This window comes from Pinus tabuliformis, chromosome 3_2, assembly GCF_031772625.1.
Source record: "Pinus tabuliformis cultivar Carrire ecotype Pingquan chromosome 3_2, CPIR1, whole genome shotgun sequence".
NCBI classification, from domain to species: Eukaryota; Viridiplantae; Streptophyta; class Pinopsida; order Pinales; family Pinaceae; genus Pinus; species Pinus tabuliformis.
In genome coordinates, this window is record NC_142302.1 from 391,504,917 (window position 1) to 391,517,959 (window position 13,043).

Consider the following 13,043-nt stretch of genomic DNA (forward strand, 5'->3'; position numbering starts at 1 on the left):
TTTCTTCTTCATCCTCCTCCTTGTTGTTTACCATCGATATTCTAGCTTCTTCTTGACTACATGCATTCCACATTTGTTCAATGTTGGAGTAACCTTCCAACAATTAAGTCTTGATGCAAAAGCACTCCAAGATTTAGGTACTCCTAGAAGGGCAGTAATTACGAGCTCCTTTTCTGGGACAACTTCATCTATTGCTTGGAGTTCATCGCTGATTCTAGATATCCTTATAAAGTATGATGAAAAAGTATCATCATTTGTCATCTTAACAGGTCTTAGTTCATTCTTGAGGCTTGTTATTTGACCAATGTTCTTGATTGTGAATAACTTGGATAGAGCCTCATACATTTCTTGAGCAGAATTTATGTTGGATATGTATGGAATTAAGTTATCCTTAACTCCATCCACTATTAGATTCATAGCCACAATTTCAAGTTCTCTAAACTTTGTTTTCTCTACATTACTTGGTTCATCAGTAGGCTTTTTGACTTTTCCTTGAACAAGATCTAAAACTTTGTTTTTTTCGAGAATGAGATATATTCTCTTTTTCCAGGGCCTGTAGTTGGAGGCCCCTTCTAATTTGTTTCCTCCCTCCATTAAGTTTGTCATTGTTCCTGTAAATAGTAGGATTGTCTTCTTATGTGATCCCCTTTTAATGTCCCTTTTCTTTATCTCCATTTTCCTCAATACAGCCTTTAACCTGCCTTTTTTTCTTCTTTTTCACCTTAGCTCTGATACCATGTTAGAAAATCAAAAAGGCAGAAAGATTTTCTTTAGTTGATAATTACTTGTGATATCTTTGAATTCTTTGTATCTTTCTTATGTTCTTCTTTTATCTTAGTTCATCAAACAATTATCAAAAACAAAATATGAAGATCAAGGACACCAAATGTAGGCAGAAACTCAGGGCTAAAACCCCTATATAGGGGAAAACCCATTCAAGAACTCTTCCTTCAGTAATTCAAATTGAGATGGACCAAGACCCTAGACCAACAGACTTTCCTCCTCCACCAAGTCAGCCTTCCAAGATGATATAGTAGTCTCTTCTTATCCACTAGCTCTAGACCAACAACAATCTAGAAATTTGACTTCCCAATTGCAGTATTTTGAACTCCTGTAGCAGAATTCCGGCCTCCTAGTTACTACAGAATTTTGGCCCCCTTCTAGCAGCTTCACGCATGTGGCAAAGAGAGAACATTTTGATTTTTATGCTTAAAATATTCCTCCTTCTTCTTCCTTATCCTTCTTCTCCTTCCTTGAATTTCGCACTTTTTCTTGGCCCAGTTACTGCAAATCGAACTTGTTGTGTGGGAGAGAAAATGAGGTCGAATTGTTGCCTTTATATAGTGGTTTTGCTGCCCAATTTTAGGCCGACTTGTCTAATTTTGAGACCTAGGTTTAGTAAGAGAAAAATATTTTAACCTTCTGTTAGGAATATTGTTAAGACTTAAAGCAACTCAATCAAGATAACTAACTCTTACTCTTGCAAACCCTAGATTCCGCAAAGCCTTTAGAGAATATCAATTTAATCAAATAAAATTCTACTATGCATGTTAGATTCTACTAGGGCTTGTTGCAAACCCTAGATATCAAAACTAAAACATATTAATAATATCATCAAATCCTAGGTTATAAATCATTATTAGGCATTGTTACAAACTCTATAATTCATGGACTAAACCATGAGCAACCATAAATAAACCAGCAATATATACATATCTAAGATTTTATAATCATGTACTAATGGATCACAACACTATCTACTAGGTCATCCTAAGACACAGACATTAATATATTAAAGTTAGACATATAACAAATTTTGACAAGACTAGTGTTTCAATCAAACAGACGGATACAAACCTAAGGCTTTATCCCTAAAATCTTACTCTAGACATCAAAAGGGTTTTGATCATAAACCCTAATTTATCAAACCCTAAGGATCTAAGGTTTCATTTAAACATTAACTTCAAACCATAAAGGATTAGGGTTTCTATTATAACAATATCAAAACTCTAAACATTAAGAAAATAGGATTTCTAGACTTCATCATCAACCCTAAGTAGACTAGAGTTTTATAAATATGGACATACCCTTAGGTTAGGGTTTTATAAAGAAACTTTTAGGGTTCCATACGATTGATCAAAATATAATGAGGGTAGGTTCAATCTGATGATTAATCAAACAAGAATCTCTTACGATTCAAAACCCTAGAAATAACAATGTTAGGAATGTAGAACGAAATTTAAAAGAAAAATGATCATACCTTTATCTGAAGAGAACTTTGTAACAAAGTTTATAGGCTAGGACATACCTTGGGTTGTTTCTTAACAAGCCTTGTAGGACATCAATGCTTGAAGGGCTTCAATAGAACTTCTTCCATGCTTCAAGTTTATCCTTTGAAGTCTTCCCTATAACCCTTGAGCAAACAGCAAGCTTTCCTAACCAAGAAAAATATGGAGAGAGGTTATTAGCATACAATGCAAACGTACTTTGATACGAGATAGAAACCAAACACAAAAGAGGAGAAAGGAATAAAATATTTATCTTTTGGTAAATGATGGAGCCTCCCTCTTAATCCAATCTTTGAGGGATACCTACAACTTATAAAATAATTCAAAAATGTCTTAACACAACCTTTTAGACCTAAAAAATTTTAGAAATCAAAACATAAAGGAAACTCAAAATTTAGAGTAGAAGACCAAGGGAGGATATGTGAAAGGGAGGACCTAGTTGTATAAGTCCTTGACTTTCGATTCTTCTTTTGTATTGTTTTTCTTAGATAGAGTTTCATCAGTGACATTTGCTTGATCCCTATTTGTCTTCTTATTTCATGGATTCTTGGGACAATGACTCTTGTAATGTCCCATCTTGGGGCAATTGTAACATTCAACCTTGGGTAGGTCCATTTTCTTCTTTGGTCCTTTGAACTTCTTCAAGGATCCCTTCTTCTTGTGATGAGCTGAATAAGCATTCTAGGTGTTTTTTTCTTCATCCTCCTTGTTGTTTACCATTGATATTCTGGCTTTTCTTGACTACATGCATCACATTTGTTCAAATGTTGGAGTATCCTTCCAACTGTTAAGTCTTGATGCAAAAGCACTCCAAGATTTAGGTAGTCCTAGAAGGGTAGTAATTATGAGATCCTTTTCTAGGACAACTTCATCTATTGCTTGGAGTTCATCCCTGATTCTAGATATCCTTATAAAGTATGATGAAACAGTATCATCATTTGTCATCTTAACAGTTCTTAGTTCATTCTTGAGACTTACTATTTGACCAATGTTCTTGACTGTGAATAACTTGGAGAGCCTCATACATTTCTTGAGTGGAATTTATGTTGGATATGTATGAATTAAGTTATCCTTAACTCCATCCACTATTAGATTCATAGCCACAATTTCAAGTTCTCTAAACTTTGTTTTCTCTACATTATTTGGTTCATCAGTAGGCTTCTTGACTTTTCCTTGAACAAGATCTAAAACTTTGTCTTTTTCGAGAATGAGATATATTCTCTTTTTCCAGGCCCTGTAGTTGGAGGCCCCTTCTAATATGTTCTCTCCCGCCATTGAGTTTGTCATTGTTCCTGTAAATAGTAGGCTTGTCTTCTAATGTCATCCCCTTTTAATGTCCCTTTTCTTTATCTCCTTTTTCCTCAATACAACCTTTAAACTGCCTTTTCTTTCTTCTTTTTCACCTTAGCTCGGATACCATGTGAGAAAATCAGAAAGGAAAAAAAATTCTTTAGTTGATAATTACTTGTAATATCTTTGAATTCTTTGTATCTTTCTTATGTTCTTCTTTTATCTTAGTTCATCAAGCAATTATCAAAAACAAAATATGAAGATCAGGGACACCAGATGTAGGCAGACAGCCAAGGCTAAAACCCCTATATAGGGGAAAACCCAGTCAAGAACTCTTCCTTCAGTAATTCAAATTGAGATGGACCAAGACCCTAGACCAACAAACTTTCCTCCTCCACCAAGTCAGCCTTCCAAGATGATATAGTAGTCTCTTCTTATCCAACAGCTCCAACCCAGCGACAATCCAAAAATTCGACTTCCCAGTTGCAGTATTTCGACCTCTTGCAATTGAATTTCGGCCTCCCAATTACTGCAAAATTTCGGCCCCTTCCAGCAGCTGCACAGCTTCACACGAGTGGGAAAGAGAGAAAATTTTGATTTTTATGCTTGAAAGAGTCCACCTTCTTTGTTGTCCCTCTTCTCCTTCTTCCATGAATTTCGCACTTTTTCTTGGCCCTGTTACTGCAGATAGAACTTGTTGTGTATGAGAGACAAATGAGGTCGAGTTGCTGCCTTTATGTAGTGATTCTGCTGCCCAGTTTTAGGCCGACTCGTCCAGTTTTGAGGTCGACTTGCTGGAGGAGGCCTAGAAGACTAATTTTAATATAAAATAAATTTCTTTCTTGACAAATAATTCCCAAGGGTTCGTTACATTATGACATGGACAAGGACACTTGACACAAACCTTAGAAGCCTGCAATGGAGGCTTTGACCTAAAAATAATTGACCCAAGCATGAAACCCATGCTTTAATAAGTCAATTTTAATAATAATAAAATTTCATTTTCTTTCTTTTGACAAATACATTATATTGTGACTTAAATACATATATGAAGACCAAACCTAGTTACATTCTTCAACACTCCATCTCAACTAGGGAGGTATTCATTTCATTCAATTTCTTCAAAAGAACTAGTTTCCATCTCAATCTCACACGAATAGAAAAATATAAAAATACAGAAATACAGTGTCATCATGGTTAGATGCAATGACAGCTCATCCAACAAGTCCTCTCTAAATAAAATTGTAAATTCTTACATAGAAGATTTGCATGATGAAAAATATAAATCAATACCTATGATATCAGACTAAAATCAGGAATTTCTAAGATAGGCTTGATTTCAAACATTTCACAATCCTGATAAAAAGATGTAAATATCCATTACTACGATTAAAAAAGAAAAAGAAACCCTTGTGGAAATTACCTTCAGATGGTTTTAACTCAAAAAGAGGAGAATCCCAACGGTTCCTTCTCTCTGGTTTTTCAAATCTTCTTACAAGGTCATCAACTCTGCTTGACGATATAATAAAAGCAGATAAAAAACATGTAAGTTAGGACACTGTAATCTTGAAACTGAGCCTTGAGCTTCCTCCATCACATTCTGTAACTATGGAGGATACTCATAATGTCACAAACCATAATACTTAATGATAATGACAAAAAAAAAGCTTGATTTAAAATTGCACCAAGCTAAAATATTTTTCATGACTAGGATTTTCTTCCTCTATGTTTTATCTATGAATGACTACAGTAGGCAATTAACATATCGACAAGCCACAAAGTCAAAAGGACCTTGAGGCAGCAGGTCCACAGTTTAAAATGCTGTTGATTCTCTTACTGTAATGATCCATTGTAGGTCTATAAGAAATATAAAAGCAATAGCGTTGACCAAAGTATGCATTCTTTCAAGAGATTAGAGTTCAAACTTCAGATTTAAAATAAAATTGAAAACCATGATTAACAAGTATGAGACATATAATAGATGCAAAAGATTGAAAATTTATAAAGGTATACAGGAAAAAATTTCCCCGTGGAAAATTATGGCAAGGTATCCTGGTACCTATGATGAAGATCATTGATTTAAATTTGACCAAGGAAAAATGACGAAATTTTCTTGAAAATGCTGCTACTTAATCTGTAGCAGGATTGCATTTGCAAACCTTTCCTACTTATTTTCCGATACAAAACTGCCTTGAAAACCCATTTTCCCTGATTCAAAAGTTACCAAAGAAATGTGTTATTCACTCCAGCAGATTGATACCCAGAATTTGTCTAGTTCTCCGCAGAATTTGAACTTTCAGGGAATCTTGTAATAAAAATTGGCAACAAATGTTCATCACAGAATTGGACTATATAGATTATCAAGGACACATTCGTAGTGAAATGTGAATTTTCTTAGCCTTTCAATGAAACAATTTTCAGGGTATTTTTGGGCAGATCAGTCAAAAAATTGGTTAACATGTACATCAAATACATATCGCAATTTCAACCCATCCTTTTCTCATCATAGGTGATTGGCACTTGCTCGCCATTGGCTCAGTGACGAAATAAAAAGAAAAGGAAGGGGAACAAGCACACTCAGAGAGTGCAGTACAACAGAGAGGAAGTTGTATGCTGCATTCAGGAAGGATGAATCACTCCTGAAAAAGAATCCATTGATTCTCTTCCAATTAGTTGATTGGATAGTATCGCAGGTGCAAGGATTTACTTCACAGGCATGGTCTCTGGTTCAAGTCCAGGATAGCCCAGCTGTGCCAGGGAAAATTGTGGGAAGAAAAAGCAAGGTAACAGATACCTAAAATATAGCTATTTTTCCATGGAGGTCTGGCGTACTTGGTAACTATATCCAATAATCTTACAATTCTTTACATGAGGCATTTTGACTAGTAATGATAGAACTTAATGCCACTGTGTCTTAATCTACAACACAAAGCATCAGACCTTTTACAAAATTCTGCTACAACCTCAACACAAGTCTCATGCCTCTCAAAAAGTATACTTGTGCAGATCTATAAAAATGCCTATTTTAAATGTGTGCAAATGGATTCATAAAATTCGAGCTTACATATTATAACCACCTTAACCAACATCTGCCCCACGCTTTTTATTTATTCAATGGACATGCACAACGAGGCAGGCTTGTTGCATGAATCTTTACATTTACATCCCACAGTTGTTTACATGGGATCAGTTGATTCGCACTTACATCTTATCATTATATGCAGGTTCTCCTCGTTCTTGGCGTGCCATATTCCATGCTTTGCAGTAGCTCTCCTCTACATCACAATACAACTGCAAAGGACCTTCAGAATAACATCGTTGAAACATCTTAATAACAAGAAAACTACACAACCTGGTAAAATCACAGACGAAAGTACTAGCAATAATGTATAGATTAACAACCAAAAGTACACTCTTTGAAAAAAGGGACTACCCAGGCCCACATGCATTTTTAGGGTATGTATGTAAACATGGAAGAAGCACATCACCAAAGTAAAAAAATTGGATAGTTTTTAAAAGTTACAGAAAATACATCAACACAGTTTACTTTTACAAAAACAGACCAGTTACGATAAGCCATGCTTACCGGTCTTGAACATCTTAAAGAAGGCAAGTTTCTTGTAGTAATATCCCAAAGTTATTCCTTATGTCTTTATGCCATCTTGTAAAATGTTGGGTCCCTATAATACTAGTGATTACCCCATTACTATTGTAGTTATACCCCTTATTTATATTGTTGTGCCCCTATTACCCCCATATTGTTATTTCTGTGCCCCATAGAATCCCTCTATTGTTATTTTTGTGGTTTTATATTATTATTGTTAGGTCGGCTGGATTATATTGTGACTCCTTAGACTCCTATATATAGAAAGGAGGTTGTGTCATTTGTATCATCCAAGAATTGTTCATTTATGTAATGTAAAGGAGGTTGCCCCCTCGAAGAGGCTGAATTCTAAGGCGTTGATCTATCTTTTCTATCTTTTCTTGAGCTGGTTTCATAACATTTGGTATCAGAGCTTTGGATTCTAGGGTTTCGCTGCTCCAAACAGGTCATCGTGGCATTTTCGCTATAACTTTTTTTCTGTGACGTTTCAGAAGTCGCAAAAAAAACCCATTTGAGAAGAATTGGCGCTGAACCTTGGGTCCAAATTTCAGAGCTTTTCGCGCGAGATTTTCGGAGATATGATCTGAGGAAGTTGGCCTTTTTGCAGACTCCTGAATTACATTCAAAACAGGTGACCTGGGGAAAATCGTCATAACTCTCTCTCTGAGGATCGGATTGAAATTTCGTAAAAAGGTACAGAAAGAGGACGGACTGTAGTTTCTTGTATGTGTGTTTCCGATTCAAAGGTTGAAACAGTGACTCGTGGCACGTCGTACAAGTTCGCTCTACTGAACCAGTCTAAAAGCAAGTCACTGTGGGAGATTTCACATAACTCTTACTTGGAGAATCCAATTTGGCTCAGACTTGTGGCATTGGAAAGAGGACGCAGAAGGCTACTACAGGTATCAATTTCAGAACTGGATGATCCGAAATTACAGAGATACATCAGATTCAATATCAGGCTTCTATAAAGTGAAAAAAGGTGTGTAGTTTTTTTTTAATTTTTTATCTAAGCTTGGTTTAACGGAATTCAAAGGGCATAGTAAAGCATTATTATCGGTAACTGATGCCCCGAGGAAAGAAAATGCAAACACCTAGTAAGGAACCTGAAAGCTCTAGCATGACTCATGAAGAAGAGGAAGAAATGCTACATGATATATCAAAATTACAAGAACAAGTGCAACAAATGTCACGCTCACAAAAGCTAACAGAAGCTAAGATAAGTGGCGTGGAATCTAAGATAAATGGCGTGGAATCTAAGATAAAGGTGCTAAGATGGATGGAAGCTAAGATGGAGGATTCGATAGTAAATTTGAAGATAGATTTGAAGACAGACATGGAAGAATTGAAGAACTTGCTACAAGAAAGGGTCACTAATGGTGAAAAGGTAGTAAAGGAAACTCATGATGAGAACAAAAGAAATGTTAATCATGATTCCATAGACTCTAATGTTGGATCGAAGACTCACCATGTTCCAAAAATCGATATGAGGAAGTTTGATGGCAAGGATCCCGCCACATGGATATTACAGATGGAGCAATTCTTCGATCTCAATAATGTGCAAAACACACAAAAGGTACGTATGGCAACTTTATATTTGGAACCCAATCAGTTTGTATGGTATCAATGGCTTTGTTCTCGTAAACAATTTATCACTTGGGCAATTTTTACGGAAGAATTGATAGCACATTATGAGGATACAAAAAGCAACACTTTTTTTAGCCAATTGATAAGTCTCAAACAAAAGGGTTCAATAATGGAGCACATTGAGGAGTTCCAAAAATTGAACATAAGGGTAAAAGATATTCCAGAGGAGCATAGGATTGATGTGTTCATAGGGTCTTTAAAGGATAATATCCAACATGATGTGCGCCTTTGGGAACCTGATTCATTAGAGAAGGCATTCAGGTTAGCAAGAAAAATGGAAAGCAAAATTATGGCAACTAGGAAGCATACCATTCACAACTATAAAGATGGAAGTGTTGTTGCCCATAGTCTTCCACAACCTACAAGGTTGACACCACAACAATTGGAAGAAAAAAGAGCAAAAGGGCTTTGTTACAATTGTGATAGCAAATACACAAAAGGTCATAAGTGTGCTGAGAAGAAATTATTCTACATAGATTGTGAAGAGGAAGAAGAAAAGGAGCAAGAAAGGTCAAAAGAAGAGGATATATTCCAGGAACAAAGCCTAGATGAAGAACAAATAAATCCGACCATATCTTGTAATGCATTGGCGGGAATTACCACTCCTCAAACCATCAAGATAGAAGGACAAATCAAGAAGAAAAAGGTAATAGTGTTGATTGATTCAGGAAGCACCCACAATTTTATTCATTGTAGGGTAGCAAAAGAATTGAATTGCTTCCTATATCCAGCACCAGAGTGTCAAGTGATGATTGCAAATGGAGGAACAATAAATTGCTCTGGAAAGTGCCATAATATCAAGCTATCCATGGGAGAATATGTATTGACTAGCCCAATGCTTTCCATTCCAATGGGAGGTGCGGATGTTGTACTAGGAGTCCAATGGCTACAATCCTTGGGTACAATAGCTTTTAATTTTCAAGAACTTTTCATCAAATTTTCTTCGGAAGGAAAGGAAGTTGAATTAAGGGGTATTGCAGGGAAACCAGGAAAGATAATCAGCTCTCATGGTATGACAAAGCTTCTAAAAAAGGAGCAAAGAGGTGTAATTGCACAATTATGCTCGCTAGATGTTTCCACATTGGAATCATCTATTTCTCCAGATCTCCAAAAAGTCTTGGACAATCATTCCAAGGTATTTGAGACTCCCAAGGGTCTCCCACCTATGCGTGATCATGATCATGCTATTCATCTGATTCCAGGAAGTGTTCCTCCAAACATCAGGCCGTACAGATATCCCTATGTCCAAAAAAGTGAAATTGAACGTATGGTTGCAGAAATGCTAGAGGCTGGTATAATTCAACCGAGTCAAAGTTCTTTCTCAGCTCCAGTAGTATTGGTGCACAAGAAGGATGGATCATGGCGCATGTGTCCAGATTATAGGGAGCTCAACAAGCTCACTATTAAAGATAAGTTCCCCATTCCTGTTATTGATGAATTACTGGATGAATTGCATGGATCAATTTACTTCACCAAGTTGGATCTTCGTTCGGGATATCATCAAATCAGAATGAAGATTGAAGACATTCCAAAAACGGCATTTAGAACTCATGAGGGTCATTATGAATTTTTGGTCATGCCTTTTGGCCTTACCAATGCACCTTCAACATTTCAAGGTTTGATGAATTCAATTTTCAAACCATTCCTTAGAAAATTTGTGTTAGTATTTTTTGATGATATACTAATCTACAGCAAGTCTTGGAAGGATCATGTTGAACATGTTGACAGGGTGCTACAACTATTGGAGGAGAAACAATTATATGCAAAAAGATCCAAATGTTTCTTTGGAGTCCAGGAGGTGGAATATTTGGGTCATATTGTATCTCATGAAGGAGTTAAGGTAGACCCTAGCAAAATTAAAGCCATTAAGGAATGGAAAATCCCCACATCCATAAAGCATCTGCGAGGATTTCTTGGGTTGACAGGGTATTATCGCAAGTTTGTTAAGAATTATGGGAGAATAGCAGCACCTCTAACAACATTATTGAAGAAAGATTCATTTTCATGGACTTCGGAAGCAACAAAGGCCTTTGAACATCTTAAAGAGGCAATGTGCCAAGCACCGGTCTTAGCTACACCGGACTTCACAAAAACCTTTATTGTGGAATGTGATGCTTCAGGGAATGGAATTGGTGCTGTTCTAATGCAAGATGAAAGACCCATTGCTTTTGAAAGTCGTCCAATCAAGGGAAAGTTTAAGCAAAGCTATTTATGAGAAGGAAATGTTGGCAATACTCCATGCACTTAAGAAATGGCGACCCTACCTAATGGGAAGACACTTCAAGGTAAAAACGGATCATGATAGCCTTAAATACTTTTTAGAACAAAGATTATCCTCTGAAGAGCAACAAAAGTGGGTCACAAAGATGTTGGGTTATGACTTTGAAATCATCTACAAAAAAGGGAAGCAAAATGTGGTGGCAGATGCACTCTCAAGAAAGGATGAGGATGTGGAAGCATTGTTGTGTGCCATTTCTATTATCCAACCAGATTGGATAAACGAAGCAAGGGAGGAATGGAAGAATGACCAAGAAGTGTGGGCACTTATTCGAAAGCTACAACAAGATTCCAGTACTTCTGATACATTTAGCTGGCAAAATGATTCATTATGGTACAAAGATCGCTTATACCTCTGTAAGAATTCCCAGCTAAAACAAAAGATTCTTATGGAATTGCACACTTCTCCCTTAGGAGGGCACTCAGGATTTTTAAAAACTTACCACAGGGTTAAGAAGGAATTTTTTTGGGATGGCCTTAAATCAGATATTCAAAAGTTTGTGGCGGAATGTTTGGTTTGCCAGCAAAATAGAGTTGAAACAATTAAGACACCGGGTCTATTACAACCTTTATCCATTCCAAGCCAACGTTGGGAGGAGGTTTCAATGGATTTTATCACAGGTTTACCCAAGTCTGAGGGAAAGAGTGTCATCATGGTGGTAGTTGACAGACTTACCAAGTATGCACACTTTTGTGCATTATCACATCCATTTAAAGCCAGTACAGTTTCTACTGCATTTATGGAAACAGTTCAAAAGCTACATGGAAACCCAAAGATTATTGTAAGTGACAGAGATCCCATTTTCACTGGAAATTTTTGGACAGAATTATTTTCTTGTCTTGGTACTCAGTTAGCTCATAGCTCATCTTATCATCCTCAATCTGATGGGCAAACTGAGATAGTAAACAAATGTTTGGAAGGATATCTTCGTTGCTTTGTATCTGATAAACAGACACAATGGGTCAAATGGTTGCCTCTGGCTAAATGGTGGTATAACACTTCCTTCCATACAGCAACAAAAATGACCCTTTATGGGTATCAACCACCATCCATCACATCATATTTAAGAGAAAATTCTAAGGTTCAAGCAGTGGAACATCACATCGAACATCAACAACAAGTCCTCCAACTCTTAAAGGATAACCTCGTGTTGGCACAAAATAGAATGAAACAACAGGCAGATCAACATCGCAGTGAAAGAAGTTTTGATGTAGGTGATTGGGTATTCCTACGGCTACAACCATATAAGCAAATGTCCCTAAAGCAAGCTAAGAAGGATAATAAATTATCACCAAAGTATTATGGTCCGTACAAGGTGTTGCAAAAGATTGGTACTATGGCATACAAATTGGAGCTTCCTGCAGCTTCTCGATTGCACCCAGTCTTCCATGTTTCATGTTTAAAGAAGGTTATAGGTGACAAGCTCCCAATTCAAACAATATTGCCAGAACTTGATGAGGAAGGAAAAATTATATTGGAACCGGAAGCAGTCACAGAAACAAGAACTCGACAGCTACGAAATCGATCAATTTCAGAGTATCTTATCAAATGGAAGAACTTATCCGCTGAAGATTCCACATGGGAGGATGAGAATTTTATGCAGAAGTATCCAGAACTACTCAAGCGTTGAGGACAACACTTTTTTGAAGGAGAGGGGCATGTTGGGTCCCTATAATACTAGTGATTACCCCATTACTATTGTAGTTATACCCCTTATTTATATTGTTGTGCCCCTATTACCCCCATATTGTTATTTCTGTGCCCCATAGAATCCCTCTATTGTTATTTTTGTGGCTTTATATTATTATTGTTAGGTCGGCTGGATTATATTGTGACTCCTTAGACTCCTATATATAGAAAGGAGGTTGTGTCATTTGTATCATCCAAGAATTGTTCATTTATGTAATGTAAAGGAGGTTGCCCCCTCGAAGAGGCT

At 36.6% G+C, this 13,043-nt stretch overlaps 1 protein-coding gene across 2 annotated transcripts in view; it reads right to left on the bottom strand.

Annotated features, from left to right (window-relative positions):
* Positions 1-13,043, bottom strand: part of DRL1 (KTI12-like, chromatin associated protein) — a 226,785-nt gene that overhangs the window by 104,005 nt on the left and 109,737 nt on the right. The window contains exons 4-5 of one of the 2 annotated variants that reach the window (XM_089416423.1): positions 6,784-6,869; positions 5,002-5,090 (exon numbers count right to left, since the gene is read on the bottom strand). In XM_089416423.1, coding sequence (XP_089272549.1) covers positions 5,002-5,090; positions 6,784-6,869 — 175 coding nt within the window. The remainder of the gene's footprint in view (positions 1-5,001; positions 5,091-6,783; positions 6,870-13,043) is intronic. The other variant, XM_089416424.1, reaches the window with a different exon arrangement.